We start from the raw sequence: 19,863 nt of genomic DNA on the forward strand, positions 1-19,863 counted from the left end.
AGAGTTGCATCACGTGTGACCGGGCCGTTGGTGTGTAACTCCTGTGAAACGAATCGCTGCAGTCTGACTGACAGGCATCACGTAACGCTGTTTGTTGTGCGTTCCAAAATGTTTTGCTTTGATATCTCATTATGTGCTTAAAGATCAAATTGGACTCCTATAGGAACACAACCTGTCACAGTGCCACCTTGCTTCACCCAAATTGATGCCGATGGGTGCATCTCAAATTATATTGCTGCATTAATTATAGGGCTATGGCAGATTAGATTTTCCTCGGGCAATTTAGGAGAAACTGTGTCGCTTAGCAACGTCGCCACTGCTGAAAAGCTGCGCCGCTGGCCTATGATAAACATTAATCATTAATTAATGTCATTCAAATAAAGATTTGTTGCACATCTGCACGCTTTCTGTCGCCCTTTTTTTGGGGGGGGGGCAGGAGCTTCGGGCAGAGCTCTCAGTGACTCTGAAAGCACTACTCGGGTCAGAGGATGACACCCGGGCGGTGACTGTGGAGAGGGTGACACGTTGACGGGGCGGGATGTACCTGCTGTATAATTGACGTGTTCCTTATATGAGCAGGCACAGAAACCTGGCGCCTCCGCGACGACTGGACACCTCAGATTCCCCCCCCCTCTCTCCCCGCCGCTGCAGATGATTATGTTCCCTCTGCACAACTTCCCCCCGACTCCACACTGCGGCGGAAACTTTTTTCCGACTGCAGAGCGACTCTTTCTCTGGCACAGACGAGCGCGGCGAAGAGCTTTAGGAGAGCTCAGCAGCGACCGGTTATGGTGATACAGATTAAAATAGGAACCGTGGCCGATTGGATTATGCTTAATACGCCAATTCATATCGTGTAACGTGTCACATTCTGGGCGCTGCGCCCTTGTTTGCGAGGTGCGTCCGAATTACAATCAGCCCACATGTTTTTGCTTAATGCCTCCGGAGCAGCCGCGTCGCTCTGTGGTGCGGACGCTTCGATCTGACCATTGGCACGCGGGCGCGCCGTGCGTTTTGGTGCCATCCATTTTGCCCTCCGTTTACATTGCGCGCGCGCGCGCACAACACAATGGCTAATTGTGCAGAGAGCGCAGCGCGTGTCCAATCACTGTCAGCGCCTGTTATGAGCGGGGCCAGAGGCCGCCGAGCAGCCCGCAGAAGGAATAACGGCGTGCGCATCTAGGCACGATGTATTCTGACACCGAAAGCATCCGGGAGACGCGTTTCATGCCCTTAAGATTACTATCTGTGTGTGTGTGTGTGTGTGTGTATAAGGGGGGGGGGGGGGGGGGAGGTGTCCGTGTCCCCACACGCAATATCTATACACCTTCTATTACACCCTAAAGCGTTCACTTCTTCGCCTCCCCTCAACCTGGTCCGAGAACCGAACCGGGACCCGCGCGCGCATGCGAGCGCCGAGTCCGGAGAGCAGCAGCGCGAGGGGAGGGAATCCCTCCAGCGTCTGACGCTCCTCTTTTACCAAGGAAACCCACACGCGCTCTCTGACGCAACTGCCCATTTCAGGAAACGTGCGTCAATGGGCCGAGGCAAGTGAGCCAAACAGTGAACTCCTCGGCAGGCGCTGACGTCCGCCGCAGAAAATACAAAATCTCTTCTCTTTTTTTTTCTTCTTCTTTTTCGCTGCCCTCACTCTAGCTGCGCTCTCCCAGAAACATCTGCCCCGGATCTTTTTCCCCTTCTCCACTGGCTCATCCAGACGCGACCCCTCCCTGGACGCAGTCGTAACGCCCAGGCGTGACGTAGGCTGCTTCGTTGGTGTTGAAAAGCCGTTGCAGTTCTTCATAGTGCCATTGAAGTGAGTCACCTCTTGGTAGTGTGGCGAAAAGGAAAATAAGGGGAGGGGGGAAACGACGACCGAAAAAAACCAACAACAAAAAAAAACAAAACACAACAACTTCGAAGTGTTCCGCGAACAGCAGATAGCTCGAATCGAGTCGCAGCACAGGCCCGGCGACGGAAACACTCCGAGGGCTCGACGCGCTTTAAATCGAACGCCAACCCGCGTGAGTCACTCGTCCGACTGCAGGTTCACTCGCGTCGCCCGGATCTGACCGCTGAAGATGTGCGCCTGACCGACGGGGGAAGTCTGCGCGCCCGGGAGGATCTTCGGCGCAGGTCCGTCAAAGCGCGACGAGGAGAAGACCTGCGAGAAAGTTACTGTGGAGGAGAGATTTCGATTCCGAGCTGCAGAAAAAAAAAAGAAGCCAAATCCCTCCGATGTTTTAGGTTCGTTCAGAGGAGCGCAGTGGCACTTTGTCTTTGCCAACTCTTCTCTGGATATCCCGAATTAACAGCGTCTCGAGTCAGAGGATTTTTTTAAATTATTATTTTCTTCTGTCGGTGCCTTTTACCTGCGGGGATTTAAACAAACAAAAAAACCAAACGACAAGGTTTCACACCTCCACGCGTCTGCTGAAATCTGCCTCTCTCCCTGGACCATGTACCAGGACTACTCCGGGAACTACGACACGTCGTCCCGCGGCAGCAGCACCTCTCCGGCCCAGCCAGAGTCGTTCACGAGCGGCAGCAGCACGATAGGAAGTCCGATCTCTACCTCAAGCTACCAGGTAACAGAAAGAAAAAAAAAGAAAACGAGGAAACGCCGCGAGATCATCCATGAATCATATTTTGAATGCTCTGAAGTTGATTGAACTCTGCTGATCGGCGGACAATTACAGGTCGTTTTTATCCTTAATGTGTATTCGGTTTTTTTCGTGTTACCGCGGTGTCACCGATTTATTTACTTTTCTTTCTCCGAGTCTCTCGGAGGGGGGGGGGGGGGGCGAACCCAGTGACACGGACAGATACGGTGACTCACAACAGACGTGAGACTGGCGTGTTTTGGACTCACGCCGTTTGAATTCTGTCACAAGCCAAACACAGCCTGAGGATTTACTTTGGTCAGATACCAGATTTACGCACTGGCCGGTGAGCACTGGCGAAGCCGTGCGCAATCATTTACAAGTAAATCGGTCCCTATGATGTAACAGCGGTGCACAACATACTGACTACACAGGCAGGCGTGATCACCTCACGTAGCTTTTACAGATGTCAATTCCAGATCCAAGCTCTCTTGCAAGGTAGTTCCATCTTTCCTAACCGTGCGTAAAACTAGAACATGCTTGTTTGGTCCTCCTACGGGGCAGCACCGGAGTGTGGCGGTGAACTGCGCAGAGCTGTAGAGCCCGTGGTGGAGAACGCAACAGGCATGTGCTGCTTGATACAGACATTGACACTCGGGCCGGGAGATGGCTGCGTTTTCTTGGCCAGGAGCTGAGGCATTCTGGACATCCCCAGGAGGCACGCGCTGCTGCAGGATACGATTAAAAGTGGTATTTGTGGCAGACGGGAAATGATTATGGATCAGCTTGCCTTGTCGACTGGTTTGATCAGTCGGGTCTCCGGCTGCACTTGGCTCATTTCCTACAGTGGGAACTAAGCGCGCACAGACCGGGAGCTTGGTGACATAAAAAGTCTGTATTTCCGTACCCGAGAATATGCCAACGATCATGTCGCTTTAAACAACAATCAAAAGGTTTTTATTTATTTATTTATTCAAAACGTTCTGAGAGAGATATCCCTACTGTCGGCGTGCCAGTGTAAGGTTATGAGGACGCCGTGTCCTTATATTCCCAAATAAAAGGGCATCAATCCGGGAAGCGGTATGTTGTTTACCCTCAGCCAAGACTTGCGTAAAGTGCAGTTCTGTGGAAAAGCCCCACCGGGCTCACGCAACATTACGGTAAACGACTTTTGGCCGGTATCTATCATTACTCCGGTTCCCTGTAATCACACACTGGCTGCCTGTTTCCCATTACCGCGGCCTGGAACCCGACCTCTTTGTTAGGTTTACTGAGACATATCAAAACAAGGCATTTATTTTCTTCTTCTTTTTATTGGCCCAATATAATTTTTACGAGTGCTGAGGTTTTAGTAGACTTCTCTGTATTCATTGCATTGACTTCACCGAATGTTTGTGTCCCTCCACACTAAAAATGCAACAATGCGTTGTTTTTTTTTACTTTAAAGGGGATTTTGATTTTGCCCAGCTCTCCAAACAAAAACGCTCACATATTTCTGGTCGACTGTCTTGGCTTGTTACAGCTGGCCGTTTTCCCTCTTTACTGGAACTGACCGCGTTCCGCATGTGCTTAACAAATCCCGTACACAATGACTCACCAGCAGATAAACAAAGTTGCAATAGACTGCCAGGATATCCGACGGAAAGTCGGGAATAACGGGGATATGGGGACGTGCGTAAATTACGCGCACAGGCAGACAGCACGCCTGTTTGTGGATTCCAGAGGCATGAAGTAACTCTGACCTGAAACTGATTCTCATACCGGTTATTATTCAAGTCCTATTCACACATATATGTAGACTGTTGGAAAAGTATACATTTATGTTTTGGATTATATGATGATGTGAATTGGTCGTGCCAAAAGTTGAGACGCTTGGATTCATATTCCTCAAAAACACTCTTGTCTTGTGAGGTCACAAATGTGTAAATGGAAGTAAAAGCTGATTCCAACAATTACTGTAAATAATCACTGGAGTCACTTATCAGATCTTGCATTTTAAAATGATTCATAATTTGTGGAAATAATGAATCCCCCTCTTTCCCCTTACAGTCCAGACATGTGTAACACTTCCACAGTTATTTAATTTTTTTTGTTGAACAGCTATGGTAGTAACGTGAGCTGCATTGGGCACCTTGGGCTTTCCCACATGATTCACAGCATGTGTCACTGTTCCTCTCTACGGGGTACACGCACAGCATTTGGCCTGTGTGGATTGAAAGTCGACTGCATGCTTGAAATGTGGAAAAATTGTATATTTAATAATGGTGGGTGGTGGTGTGTGTGTGTCTCCATACATAGACATAGCGATGCAAATAGTGAGGTCATTGTTGTTGTGTGGATTGACACCTCACCCAGCGTAAGAGGCTTGCTCCCCTGCATGTGGCTGCCAACCCACTTTTCTGGAAAATGTTCTCTCATCATCGCATCCCCCCCTCTAATCACGTTTGCCTCGTCCCTTGTCTTTGCAGAAGTACAGGGTTGACATGCCCGGCTCCAACAGTGCCTTCATACCCACCATCAATGCAATCACAACCAGCCAAGACCTACAGTGGATGGTGCAGCCCACCGTCATCACCTCCATGTCCAACCCTTACTCCCGCTCCCACCCGTATGGCCACCACCTGACCAACGGGTCGGGGCTGCTGGGCCACAACACGCTGGCTCGGCCCGGGGTCATCCGCTCCATCGGGGACGCCAGAGGCCGGCGCAAGCGGGACGAGCAGGTGAGAGACCTGGTGACGGGACGACAAAAAGACCTTTACAGGATTATTTTAAAAAATAAAAAAAGGATCTTTGCAAATTGTTTTTGCTCTGAAAGCAAATCAAAACACCTTATTATTTTAATTAGAAATCATCTGATGAACATGTTCACCACTGAGTTAATTTCATCCCGCCTCTATATTCTTTGCGTTATGGGGTTATCACCCAGCTCTTGTTTACATTCCTGCTCCTCACTTAATATCAACTGTGTGTCTGTCAAACAGCTTATTTTACCTGCTGTGCTCTCTCTCTCTCTCTCTCTCTCCCTCTGCTTGCCCTCAGCTCACCCCGGAGGAAGAGGAAAAGAGGAGGGTGAGGCGCGAGAGGAACAAGTTAGCCGCCGCCAAATGCCGCAACCGACGACGAGAGCTCACCGAGTTGCTGCAAGGGGTGAGCAGATATCTGACAACCGGAGCCGCAAATCAGTGCAAGAGCATCTTGTTCCTCATGTGTGGCAGAAAAGAAAAAATGATACAACAATAAAAGTGATTTTCACACAGAGTATGCAGTACACAAAAGTAAGGGGGGGGGGGGGGGGGGGGGGGTGTCACACTTTATCCAGAGGTCTGACAGCAGTCCAGATTTGTGATGAGTGATTGAACTCCAACCTCGCATTACTGGTTCGCCGCTCGCTTGTGTATCTCCGAGTGCAACGTCTGAGTGAAAAGATGACAGGCGATGAAAGGCTTTTTTTCACGGGCAGCTGCAGACAGAGGTAGGGCTGTCGTCTCGTGGCCCTGCTTGGCAGACAGCAACGCCGTCTAAATGGACTAATTAGCCGAATTACAGTGAGGTTGAGCTTGTCAGGCCTTAAAACCCCCAGGAATGGAATTTGCTGTAGGCAGCTGTCTCGATGAATGCAGGACATTTTTATAAAAGGGGCAAATTGCTTGTCTCACAATCCCACATCGAGACATGCTGCTTGCACACACACACATATACACATAATTACAAATGCGCACTCACATGCGCGCGCGCACACACACGCGCGCACACACACACACACACACAAACACACACCACAGCTAATGCTTCCAGGGAGGGAAAAAAAAGCCCTTCCTTCTTCGCATGCCTGTTTTTTTTTTTAAATTCCAAATAAGGAAGCGTTGCTTTCCCCTGAAAAGAAGGAGCAATAGTCCTTCAATAAGCTCTTCTTTGATTTACTGATATCATCCATATCTGAGTTTCCCACAGGGCTCCTCCCTGCTCGGCTTCTTGCGAACAACTTCCTCATACCTTTGCCCACGAGTCAAAGTTCTCAGACAGCATGTCAGCTTATCATTATCAGGCCCCAGTGTCTGAGCCCTGACAAACGGCTTTTATGGGATCTGTCTTTGTCTCTTATGTGACACGTTAATGGCACATTGCTGATGCAGATGCCGCATCTCCGACGCACAAACAATGCAGTCATTATGTGAAGCTCAAATTCAAGCAGAAGGGCTTCGAGATTACACGTTGTGAGTCTAAATGGTATGTGAGAAATTCTTCATGAAATGTGTTGCATGTGTTCAAGAAACCACAGCAAACAAACAGTGCCCTCTTTTGGCGCTGCGGAGGAACGCTCGTCTCTCTCCCGGTCTTGTCAGAACGAAGCAAAACACGTCCCAGATAATGTGAACAAAACAAACTGGCTCATTCTTCGGCTCAAGTCCTCGCCCCTAATTTCTCCTTTCTCTGTCGACAGGAAACTGAGAAGCTGGAGGAGGAGAAAGCAGACCTGCAGAAGGAGATCGAGAGTCTGCAGAAGGAGAAAGACAAGCTGGAGTTCATGCTGGTTGCCCACAATCCCGTGTGCAAGCTGCCCACTGAGGAGCGCCACCAGCACCAACACCAGCATCAGCACCAGCACCAGCACCCGCAGCAGCACCAGCACCAGCACCAGCAGCAGTGCACCCCACTCCCCCTGACCATGCGCCCCAGCATGGGCTCCCGGGCTCAGATGAGCCATGTGGTGGTGAAGCAAGAGCCGGATGACGACGGGCAGGATGTGGGCAAGCCTCAGCGCTCCGTCATCAAGCCCATCTGCCTGGGTGGCGGTGGCGTCATTGGCGGGATGTACTGCACAGACGGGGACAGCCTGAACACGCCGGTGGTCGCCGCGTCCACCCCGGCCGCCACGCCCAACGCCCCGAGCCTCATATTCACCTACCCGAGCATGCTGGAGCCCGAGAGCCCGTCGCCCTCGTCTGAGTCCTGCTCCAAGGCCCACCGGCGCAGCAGCAGCAGCGGCGACCAGTCCTCGGACTCCCTCAACTCACCCACCCTCCTGGCCCTCTGAGCGAGGGCTTCGGCTGGGGAACAAACCATGTGAGCCGCGTCCCCTCCGCAGGGAGACCCACAAGGGCTACGCAGTGTGTTTCTTCTTGTTCTGCTTCAGTGTAAAAAAAAAAAAAAGAGAAAACAAAAGTGTTTGTAAAAGTGTGTGCACCAAAACCTGAAAAGTGTCATCCCTTCGCCATTTCAACTCGAGTGTCAACTTGTTTACCGGGCAGACAACCCCTGAAGAGAGAGAGAGACGTGCCTACGCAGGGGCGAGCGTGAGTTGATGTGACTAATACTAGAAAGCGTGTTCTTAATTAATATATATTTTTCAACCTGTTGAAAAAGCCATGCCGACACTTGCACTCCGCCAAGACGAATCAATAAATCCCCTTTACGAGGTCAGCATTTTTCCTGCAAAGAGACAATGAGCAAAGACTTTGTGTTCTCTTTTTTTTTCTTTTTTTTCCACATTTAGATTTGTCCTTGTAACCTCGACCTTTGCTTCAGGAATTGCTACCAAGAGCGTGTGCACATTTCTGCTGTTATTTCCATCTCTTTAACGTATTCTATGGACTGTGCTGATTCAAGTTTTGCAAAGTGTCCTGTCGAGACACTGCCGTCTCCTTAATCTGCCTGTAGTAAAGCAAAGTACGCACTCCTCGGCGTTGCGAGCGACACAAGCCAACTTTCAAATCGATGACTAGTTCCTCAATACTCTATACCTTCTATTTTGCCATAGTGGCTTGACTTTATAGTAGTATTGGTGTGCTTCTCCTCAGTGATTCTGTACCTGAACTTTACAACCTGTTTATGGCTAAAGTGTATGTTGATTCACATTGATGTCAGGGACATGTGTCTGGTGTAGTGGAACCCCTTCAGGCTGTTGGGCGGTCGAGCAAAAGTGTTGCCGAGTTGGTACCACACGTGTGGGGGGACGGTCAACTTCATCGCTTTCACCGCGTCACATCGAGAGCGGCTCGTCTTTCTCGCTCAGACGTAAAGGTTGGGACGAAACCCCCCTCCACCGGATTCCGATCTTTTTTGTTTCCTACATTCTCTCGATAAAGGTCTTCAACTTTTTTTTTCCAACACTGCCTCTCGGGGGCAGGTCAGGTTTCCAAAAGCCAAAAAGGTTTTTGTATGACATATTTAATCCTGTAATTTGTCCCGTCTTTGTCTGCAAGAAGGGATTTTTATTTTTCTTTCGCTCAAATTTGAAAATAGCCACTGTGGTCTAGACTGTCGCCAGCTGCCAATGATGTCAACCCTGTTTATACTGTGTTTGTAAATCTGTCACTTTTAGTAAAGAAATGATGTTTAAATTCAACTCAGATGTGCTAATTTATGGGTGTATGAACATATGCCAACATGGAGGTACTCAGCAGAAGCGAGAGCCAGACACGGTTCACTTTTCGACCACGAGGAAGGAATAAGAAGACTCTCTCTACAGCTGGCCTGACATGAAAGAGGGGACACCTTGAGAAGATGTAATGTTCCTGAAGTTCTATGAAGCACTTCTTTTCCATTATTTTTACATGTGTATATTAAAAGGGATGAGGGATTTCAATACCGTGCACTGAGAAGGACACAACAGAGATATTAGGGACTCTTTTGTTTTCGTTTTTTGTTTACTTCAAACATTCCTAATGAATATAATGTCAGGGGTGAAAGGGGGTGTCCTCTTTGTTCAAACCTTTTTTTGTTATCAGAGGAGGGAAAGTTGCAGTCGGAGGACTTTTGTTGCGCTGGATGCAGAATACAGACTTTGAAATTCAACACAAGCTGCTGCTACTTGTTTGGGAAAAAACATGTTGGCTCTTAATATGTCACTGAAGTTGGGTTTAAGATCACTGGTGGCAACATTGTGTAATGCAGCAGGACGTCTTTGCTCCTGTGCGGCAATGTAAGGAGGTGAAATGATAACCAAAAACATGACTGGACAAAGTCTGATATGTCTGTATGTTGAAATATTCTGAAGCCCCTCCACACACATAGGAAAGCCATCGACTGTAGATCTTTTATTGTACATGTCATCTACTGTCTGTCGCCTGTTTTCAACTTCTATTACTTCTTTTCCAAATGCTTTAACTGTTTAAAATGATTCAAAATTAATAAAAAACAGCAATATGTATAGCAGTGTTTGTTAATTTAAATGAGTAATAATAATAATAAAAAGAATGATTTTGAACTTGGATTTGTCCTTTGTGATGAAGTGAATTAATGTAGGCATATTCCCATGCATGACAGTTTGTCCAAAGTTTTGAGAAGAGGGCTATTATTTAAAATGTCACGTTCCTATTATTATAATTTTTTTGATACATCATTTCAAAATAAGAAAGTAGAATTCACACTAAGTTTTGATTGGTTGGATTGAAAGAATTGGAAATGTGAATATTATTTATATATTCAGAAAAGGCGTAATGTTTAAACTTATTCCCAGAGAATTAAAATCATTGTTTCCATTGCAGAAATATTACATATTAAAATACTATCTTAAATGTCAAATAATGTGAAAACATATATATATATATATATATATATATATATATATATAAAATAAATATATAATATAATAATAAATATATTTATATATATATAATTTAAAGTAGAGGACAATAGCTTTTAGTCTATAGTACATGCAGCATTTAAAATCATAGTTACATTTTGTTTGTATATTTTTAGCTAAAAACTATATTTTTAGCTAAAACAATATTTTTATCATTCATATTCATATTCAATGGTTAATTGAATTTAAAAATTTAATTTGCACACTTGTGTGACTTGTTTCCCCAGGCCCATTTCATCAGGTACTGTGATGAAAAGCATTTTTATTGGTTTCTCAAAACACACGCAGTATATCACCATGACAGTTCTCTGGCGTATCCGCTACAATAATAATAGCTTGAAAATTATTTTTAATACAACTCACCCCGTGCTGTCACCGTCAATGTTTTTTCTCTTTTCTCAAACAATTTATTCATTTATTTTAATCTCTGCATTTGCTGTGAATGATTATGGCGAACATGTGTGTGCTACTTGTGCTCACTCGGTCACAGAAAATAATATTATTATAATTCTAATTATGTATCATATAATGCTAATATGTACATTTTGTTAAATATCTCCGGTTTAACTCATGTACAAGCGGTGACAAGGCTTCTGGGAGCTTGACTTATTCCATAGAAGATCCTCACAGTAGTTATGACGGTTAATGTGTCAGTGCACTTGTGAAGGCTGTTCACGGATATTTCCCCGGAAGTCTCTTCTATGAGCGTATCCATAGTGTTGAGCGCCACCTAGTGGCCAAAATCAACTACACGTTAAAACATTTGTTTTTATAAAAGATTGAAATTAGTAAGAACCGCTCTACACAAAGTAACATGCCTTATTACACATGCATTTTATATCATTAGTTATCACAAAGTCAACGTGTGTATATATTTTATATCCTCTATTGCTTTTATTATTTTATTCATATTTATTTGCTTTTGCGCAATGTCCTTTTCTGTTCATCGTTCTCATTCCTTTTTTGTATTGACTGTTTTTACGTAACATTTTCCTCTTGTTGTTTTTATTTCTTATTTGTTTTATTAGTGTCTGCTTTGTCTGTCAAAACACTTTGTAAACCCTGTTTTTAGAGGTGCTATATACCTAAAGCTTTTATTATTATTATTATTATTATTATTATTATTATTATTTACTTTTTTCAGGTATTCTCGTGGTAGGTACCAGAGTCAATGTCAGACTTAATCACATGGTAGTAACACTTCCGCAAAATAAAACACGCCATCAGGAGATGAAGTTGCAAACGACGACCACCGGGGGGCAGTGTGAATTCATCAGACGCTCCTGTGGAAAACGCCACATGGTGAGAACAGTTCTGCTTTCAAATTGTTGTTGAAGATAAAGTACAGACATGATCCAAAATAATAATAGCCAACTCTTTGAGACTGACAACTTTACGTTACATTACAGCATTTAATGTCGCAGCTTATCAATGTAATGACAATTTCGACTAGTTCACATATTGGTTGTCAGTAACGTAGGTGAAAGTCACTCTGTTACTCTTGACCTCCATAGACAACATGTTCATTTCATATAAAACAGAAATGAGCGTAATACTGTTCATTAAAGTCCTTACAACAATAAGACAACAAATATATATCCAGTTATTTTTCATATTATTATAGACTGATGACTGATTCACCTCAGGTCGAGGACCTCTTTGCCTCTTAGCACAGTATGCTACAGTATGTTACAGCGCTTTGAATGATGGTTTTCTGTCTGACAGTAGGTTTTAATATGAGGCCGAACTTCGGCAGTTTTCTTTGTGTGGTTACACAAACTGCTAGTTGCAAGCTGCTACTCTTTAGTCTGCAGACCTGTCACAATATATGCTGGTACTTTTAAGTCCTGACCTAAGGAAAGGAGAACAAGTTGATTTAGGTACTGACGTGTTGCTTATCGTCCCACTTAAGTGGTGAAAAACACTACAGTTAGCACTGTCACCTCACAACTTTATTATAATTAAACCAAAACTACAATCTTAACGCATAAGCGTAATCTTTACCAGCACACATAATATCAATATGCTTTCAAAAGGATAAATCAATCACACATCACTCACAGCAGCTTCTCCTGGAGTTAGACAGTAAGAAGACGACCTTGCCTTTCTCCTTCATTCTCTGTCTTTCTCAGTACATGTCTGCTCTTGTTGTCTTTATGTTGTGAGCGTCTAGTATTATATCTAGTCTTTTTCTTCTTTAAAGTAGAGGACAACACACACACAAACACACATGCGCACACACACACACACACACACACACACACACACACACACACACACACACACACACACACACACACAGTCAATCAATCGATTTTCTTGCCATATTGACAGTTTGATCCCAGCCTCTGAGACACCTCAGTGTAGTCAGAATCCAGCGGCAAACTGACACGTATACTCATTTTAAAATGTAAGAAGAGTCGAATATGATTGTATCCGTGAATCGCCACCCTTCAAATATCAATATCTGAAATCCTAGCAGGGGCACTTTTCTTGAAATCAAACACTTCCCTGGGATCTTTGTTGTCTGTTTGAGCTGAGTCAGGCGGTCGGCTCAGAGGCCCGCCTGCAATTTGATCGTTACAAATACATTTGCTTGGGTTCCAAAGTCAGCCGTGACAGCAGAGAGTATGTCACTAACCAAACTGTGTGTCGAGTTATTTGTTTAATTATGGAAATAATCTATGACGCCAAACGCTGAACACATCCGATTTCTCCCTTCTGCCCGTTTCCTGTCACTCTCATGCACTGCTGGATTTAATCGATTCCTGTCCTGAGATCTGATTACAGCTCACAGTGAATTCAAAACTTATGAACATAGTGGTGACCTTGAGCCTTCTCTTTTTTCAGGGGGGGCGTTGTTTCACCCAGGGAGGGTTACAGGCTTGTGCTTTGAATGTTATTCTTCTGAGCTCGTGAAGCATTTCTTGTAGTTTGGTTCACTGTCAGCACTGCGTTTCAAAAGCATGGACTCCCCCTGAACACAACACGTTCGCTGCGAGGGACCGTGTTTGTGCTGAGCAAGCAGAGCAACTGATAACCCCACGAGGATAATAAAATTAAAAAGGAAATTGATTTCAGCGTTCTAAAGCCACTGTGAAAATAACAAAGCAGTAAAGGCCCAACAAACATCACACATGGGGACATCCTGGTGACGCAGCTTAAACATATTCCATGTGATAAAACATTGTGAAATATTTAAGAGTATAGCTCACACCAAATGACCAGTCCTGACCATACAGGCTAATTTTGTGAAAGGCATGGTGGAGTGGGGTTACAGGGTCAGATATCCACAATAAAGAAATATAAAACGTTGGAGCCCTCAAGAAATGAGCTCTGGCTCTGTACCAAGATCTGTGTGATAATAAACTCATTGGTTCAAGTGAGAACAGCTGACTCATGTAGAGTTTTAACTTCATCACATGTGATACTGTGATACTTTCTTAGTCAATATTGGAATGAAGCAGACCAAAATATAATCCAACAACAATGTATACTGTGTAATATAATTTAATAAAGGTACAATTGGCCGAAACCCATAATGTGTTTCTGTCGCATCATTTAATGGTGACTGTACTGTACCTTCTTTGTTTTACTCACCCTGTAAAGTGGCCTTGGGTCCCTTGAAAGGTGCAATGTAAATCCAAGTTAATCTTTTTATTATCATCATTATTATTATTGCTTTGCTCCGCCTATGTCGTTAAAGTTTGAGCAATTTTGACTGTATGATTTGGGCTAAAGGGATTCCGACACCAACAGTATACTGTAATCATCATCATCATCAGTCCAGTCTCACATATTACAGTGAGGAGCACGAACAATGCATTTCTGTTTTTCTGCTCTGGCATGTCCAAATGTCTGCGGTGAGATTGGCCTGTTGGGGATGAAAGTAAATAACTAAGAGACAGACATATCTTAAATTATTATTATTACTTTTTTTTATTTGTTTCCTCACTCGTCCAGGGTTGAGGACAGAGGATGTTTCACCTTGTACAAAGTGTTACGCACTATATGAGCCAAATTGTGATTTGTTAATATGGACTATTCAAATAAAATGTGATTGATTGATTGATTGATTGATTGATTGGTTGATTGATTGATTGATTGATTGGTTGATTGATTGATTAGTTGTATGCATGCAACAAACATGTTTTCAATTGAATCATCTGTTTTTATTTGATTGAGCCAAGTAAATGTAGAGCATTGTTGTAGGGCGATTATTTTCATAATTGATTAATCTGTCGATTAGTTAATTAATCGAGTAGTGGTTTGGTTCACAAAATGTCATAAAATTTTGAAAAATGTTGATCGTGTTTCCTCAAACCTAAATCCAGAAAATATTCACGTTTAAGAAGCTAAAAAAATCAGAGAATTTTGACTTTTTTCATAAAAACTACTTGAACCGATTTAATCGATTATCAAAATAGTTGGCGAATTAACTTAATAAACTATTACTAATCGATTAATCGATTAACTGTTGCAGCTCTACATTGTTTGCAGACTACTGGAGTGGTGTATTTCTCTGAGTTACCTGTGTTGGGTGCAGCTCATGAGAGGCTCAAAATCTTCTTCAAATATTACCATAATGCAGTGAAGCTCCTCTTGACCACACAATGTCAGACTAAAGAGACTGTAACTGGATTTGACACCCAGAGCTTCACGTCGACTCCAGCTGTACTGTGGAGAACCTGAAGAGTTTGAAAGATGCAAAGTTAAGAGCTAAGCTGCAGTGCAGGTAAAACTCTGCATCACGTGGCAGTCGTGGCACTGAAAGAATCAGCTCAACTGAACCAATGTACAGTGAACTGCAGCCAAGTTATCTGATTTCTTTAAAAAAAACAACTCCAAGGATTTCAGCGGAGTCAGGAGTGTTGTTTGTTGATGTCTGAGTGGGAGGATTCACTTTAGCCACTTGACATGATGTATATTTCAACCACACACGCACGCACGCACGCACACACACACACACACACACACACACACACACACACACACACACACACACACACACACACACACACACACACACACACACACACACACACACACACACACACACACACACACACACACACACACACACACACACACACACACACACACACACACACACACACACACACACACACACACACACACACACACACACACACACACACACACACACACACACACAGTCCTACCACCAAAGTAAAACAAGCCCATCTTCACATTCAATTATAATCAGCTGGGAAACATTAATTACATATAATATCCACAATGCATAGTGTTTTCGTAAAAGAACTGAGAGGGTCTGTATGAAGTGTATGAAGTGACAGGAACAAATGGTTGTGAATAAGAATGAGAATAAAGCAGAGTGAATGAAGTTGAACACCTGATTAAACTCCAGTCTTTATAATGTGAGCTAAATTAATAAGCAGCCAAAAAAGTAACTTTACGGAAAACACAACTAATGGTACGTTCTTTGGATTTTGCAAGCGACATGCTCGTGCCTGCTCCGCTGCATGGCATCACGTCCATATGTTAGAGGAGATGGTAACATACTGTGCGTGAAAACCTCCCCGAAAACGCCCTCAGCCTGACTTTACCTGCGTCATTCTCCCAACGATTCCAGTGCGTCAGCAGCGCAGATAGAATCTCCCTGCCCCTCTGCAGAAACCGCCTGGCCGTCCTTCAGCACCGACACGACCACAGATACTGCTGACGGCGGCGACTTTCACTTTTTCTAACGGCTGAAGCAATGAACTCAGTCGGGAGCGTGGCCCTGTGTGGCACGGTGAGCACTTGATTGAGGGAACAGCACCCGGGCATGAGAGGCGACCATGTCCCCCTGGGTGCTGCTGATGTGGACGTTTTCTTTGAGGATGGGTGCCACAAGCTCGCTGACGGTTGACACAGCTGCATAACACTAGAACTGCTGTGGTCATCGGCAGCCAGTGAGATTCATCTGACTAAAGATCACAACCTCACCACAGAGACAGCGGGATTGATATTAAAGGCAATCGAGTTGCAATAGAAAATTCAAATCGTGTATAGTGTTGGCAGTATTTTTTTCTTTGAGGGCAGCAATAACAAAGATAGACACACTTAAGATAGTGTTGATGAAGGTGACTGCAGCAGGAGCCTAAAACCTCAGCATGACTGAATATAAACCCACATAACCTGTTAACAGCTCAGTCAAAGACATCATTCCTGCTAATTAGAATTTGAAAAAAAGACAACAACTTCATTGTTAGGTGTATTCTCCTCTGTTTAACGATCAAATGAATCCACACTGTGTAGGATGAGTTGTGACGTCAGCACCCCGCGAGGGTTTTTAAATCGACTGTAACTGTTGTTGAACCAGGCGCGTCGATTAAGAACTGATTACGCCGACGAGCCCGGCGAGTGGCAAGAAGCCTCTCACTGGACTGAGCAATTAAAGAACTCTTGAAACGGAGGACAGCAGCGACATAAGGCAACGAGACTCGTGGATCAACAGCAGATGAGGACTGAAGCAGCGGGGACAGGCCTGGACAAACGACGTTCATATCTGCGGAGTGAGAGATTACTCATCTTCTAACAAGTTCCTAGAATACAATGGCTTCCTTTTCTCATATGTGGAAATTTCCTGGGTCCTCTACAAAATTGTACAGTGAACATCTTGAACAGTGGAACGATGCGTTTTGTAAATATTTGACACATTCCTTACATTTCCTAAACCAAAACAAACATTTGATTAATTGACGAGAAGTAGACTTGCTTGATCATTTATTGAAGTCACTTTCATGCATTTTATTTTGTGACCAACCAAAGCTGAGCCAAACTGTCTCCGCTCACACAGCTGACTCCCGAGTGATGAATGAGTTTGTGGCGTTGCCACATCCCAATATTGCTTGTGGGCTCAGTTATTGGGAGATCTACTCTGTGTGACTTTGCCTCTGGTAGAACTTGGAGAACTTGTTGAAGATGTTCGTAATGGGCAGAGCTACAATCAGCAGTCCGCAGACGATGCACAGGGCTCCTATCACCTTGCCGGCAGGCGTCACGGGGTAGGTGTCCCCGTAGCCTACCGTGGTCATGCTAATGGTGGCCCACCACCAGCCAACGGGGATGGTCTGCAGCTCCGACTCTCTGGATTCTTTCTCCACAAAGTAAATGAGAACAGAGAACATGGAAATGCCCACCGACAAGAACAGCACCAGCTGCCCGACTTCGCTGGAGCTGTGGCGCAGCGTGGCGCCGAGGGAGCGGAGGCCGGCTGAGTGGCGAGCCAGTTTCAGGATGCGAAACACTCGCATCAACCGCAAGATCTGCACCACTTTGCCAACGTTCCCCAGATCTGTGCTTTCGCCGTCGTCCATTAGGTCACAGGCTACAGTGACATAGAAGGGCATGACTGTCATGAAGTCAATAACATTGAGAGGACGGCACAGGAACTTCCTCGGCGACGGTGCGACAGCCAAACGCAGGATGAACTCTGCAGAGAAGAACAGGACACAGAGGTTCTCAAAGAACGTCAGCACTGGGTTTTCGATCTCTCTGTCGTTGACGTCCACCTGGTGGAAGTCCGGCATGCTGTGAACGCACATGGCCACGATGGAGACAATGACCAAGCTCAGGGAGGCGACCGCATACGCTTTGGCTGAGGTAGAGTGACCTGGATTCTCAAGTCGGATCCAAATATTGCTGCGGACATCTGCACACCAGGTGCCCTCAAACATTTCTATGTTCTCCTCAGAAGCTGACAGCTCCTCAGTGGAAGAGCCTGAGCTGTGGGGCTGCACTCCGTCGCTGCTCTGATCCCAGTGCTTATCCTCAGCGAGCTCCATCAGCTCATAGAATTTGTTGCTGCAGCACAAGTCCAGATGACGCTCCTTGATGCCCCAGTACTCGATCTCTTGGACAAACGAAACCACACATAATCCGTCCGCCAGGTGGATTTTACCGGTGAGGTAAAAGTTGAGAATGTAACAGAAGAAACTCGGGTTGCGATCAAAATAGAACTCCATTTCAGAGGGACTGAAGTCGTCACAGAGCTCCAGGATCGCTTCTTTGGAGCTGCAGCACAGGAGGCGTCCGAGACGCGTCTGCGGGAACCGATTCAGAACCGCGTGCTGCATTCGCTGCTTGAAACCTCCGACGTTAACGTTGATGAAGCAGCCGTCGGAGCTGTGCTGGTGAAAGATCTGTCCAAACACCATGGTGGAGCAGCTGCCGGGCGCCGGGCACTTGTCCCAGGAGGGAATCTCAGAGGCTTCGCAGCCTGCAGCACACTGAAGTGAGTGCACCTCCCACTTTCTTGTGTGTCATCGGATCACACTGCGGAGCGTCAACACCAGAGCCATCCCGGATCAAGTAGCATTTGGGTTTCTGCGATGACCTGGAATGGAATTGTGATATGACAAAAAACATGAAATGTCTTCCATTGGATGTTACAAATACATGCTTCCACTTTCTATGTGTCCCAAGTCACATATGTTACACACCATGGCAGTAATCTGTAGCATGTCTACTTGCATAAGGGAATAAACTTTTGAAGATTAGCTATATACTGTATATATATATATATAAAAATATATATATATATATATATATATATATATATATATATATATATATATATATATAAATGTCAACAGAAGTTAACCTGACCCTTAAAACATGAACAACTGGCTTATGAAGTGGTTCAGCCCGTGAAACTAATTTAATCTGTTGATTGTATTTAATGAACCATTTGTGTAATTTTCAATAAAGCCATGAGAGCCAGTGCGGGCGAGTATATTCTTCATATCTAAAAACACTGGCATGGCACACCTGCTGCCTGCGCTGCTTGTGGCTCCAAACGGTGGACTTGTATTGAGTTACGCGCGGTGTTATAGAGACACCGGAGCGGTTCGAATTGCAGCGAAGTGCAAGCAAAGGTCAGATTTGACTACAGAAACAAAACGTATACGTTCCCTAAAAAGAATTAGAAGAGAAACAGCGAAGTAAGCACAGACTTTGCGCTACTTCATAAAAGATCCATTGTGAAACACTGGCCGTGAAGTATCGGCACCTGCAGACTAAAACAATATTGCTACCAGAATATTAGTAGAAAACATATTTTCCCGTTCAAGCTGGTCAGTCGCGCACAGATAGAGGAGTGGCTCACCTGGCCATGCGTCGGTCCGGCGGCGCAGTCGTCCTGCGGCTCGGTTCGGCTCGGCTCGGCTCCGTGCGCAGTGCGCAGAGCGCAGGGCGCAGAGGTGTGGAGTCTCCGAGGGCGGCGCTGGGCGGGACGCAGTTCGGGACAGGACTGACCCCGGTGATCGCAGGACTGGAGCATCATTCAACCTCCAAACTGCGATGTGCTGCGTGTGACCAGCGTTCAGGATTCACAAAGGCTAAGTGCTCCAAGGGATCTTCAAAGGATGATAATCGTGCTGATTATATATGTTTGTTTGTTTTTTAAATCTCAAATGAGATTTAAGTCTTTACAAAATATGCTAGAAACCTGCCATAATAGTGCAGATGGAGTGTAAGCCAAATAAATAATGTGTGTATATTAAAAAAGTCATATAACATTATCAATGACCCCACACATATCCTCCATTAGGACATCCAGCTGCTGCCACCAGGAACGCCTTTCAGACTGCCTGTGAAAACAAAAAAGACTCAATCATCAGTGTAAATTATATCGGAGTCTTCGAG

At 45.0% G+C, this 19,863-nt stretch overlaps 2 protein-coding genes across 2 annotated transcripts; one reads left to right on the forward strand and one right to left on the reverse strand.

The window, feature by feature from the left end:
* Positions 1–1,669: 1,669 nt before the first annotated feature.
* Positions 1,670–9,819, forward strand: fosl2 (FOS like 2, AP-1 transcription factor subunit). Its single transcript, XM_035609998.2, has 4 exons — positions 1,670–2,588; positions 5,072–5,326; positions 5,646–5,753; positions 7,048–9,819. Exons 1-4 carry the CDS (start codon positions 2,460–2,462, stop codon positions 7,639–7,641), a joined length of 1,086 nt encoding a protein of 361 aa, XP_035465891.1. The 5' UTR covers positions 1,670–2,459; the 3' UTR covers positions 7,642–9,819.
* A 7,105-nt stretch (positions 9,820–16,924) lies between these two features.
* On the reverse strand, positions 16,925–19,863 carry LOC118285972 (potassium voltage-gated channel subfamily S member 3-like). The gene is made up of 2 exons (XM_035609997.2): positions 19,325–19,863; positions 16,925–18,553 (listed from the first exon to the last, which is right to left on the reverse strand). The coding sequence occupies exon 2, from the start codon at positions 18,372–18,374 to the stop codon at positions 17,091–17,093; it is 1,284 nt and encodes a 427-aa protein (XP_035465890.1). The 5' UTR covers positions 18,375–18,553; positions 19,325–19,863; the 3' UTR covers positions 16,925–17,090.

Source organism: Scophthalmus maximus, chromosome 15 (genome assembly GCF_022379125.1).
Source record: "Scophthalmus maximus strain ysfricsl-2021 chromosome 15, ASM2237912v1, whole genome shotgun sequence".
NCBI classification, from domain to species: domain Eukaryota; kingdom Metazoa; phylum Chordata; class Actinopteri; order Pleuronectiformes; family Scophthalmidae; genus Scophthalmus; species Scophthalmus maximus.

Excerpts from the sequence above, each read along its gene's own strand:
- LOC118285972 (XM_035609997.2), bottom strand. The coding sequence starts at position 18,374 with ATGGTGTTTGGACAGATCTTTCACCAGCACAGCTCCGACGGCTGCTTC.
- fosl2 (XM_035609998.2), top strand. The coding sequence starts at position 2,460 with ATGTACCAGGACTACTCCGGGAACTACGACACGTCGTCCCGCGGCAGC. Across the intron at positions 2,589-5,071 it reads TCTCTACCTCAAGCTACCAG|AAGTACAGGGTTGACATGCC; the intron begins GTAACAGAAAGA and ends TTGTCTTTGCAG. Across the intron at positions 5,754-7,047 it reads TCACCGAGTTGCTGCAAGGG|GAAACTGAGAAGCTGGAGGA; the intron begins GTGAGCAGATAT and ends CTCTGTCGACAG.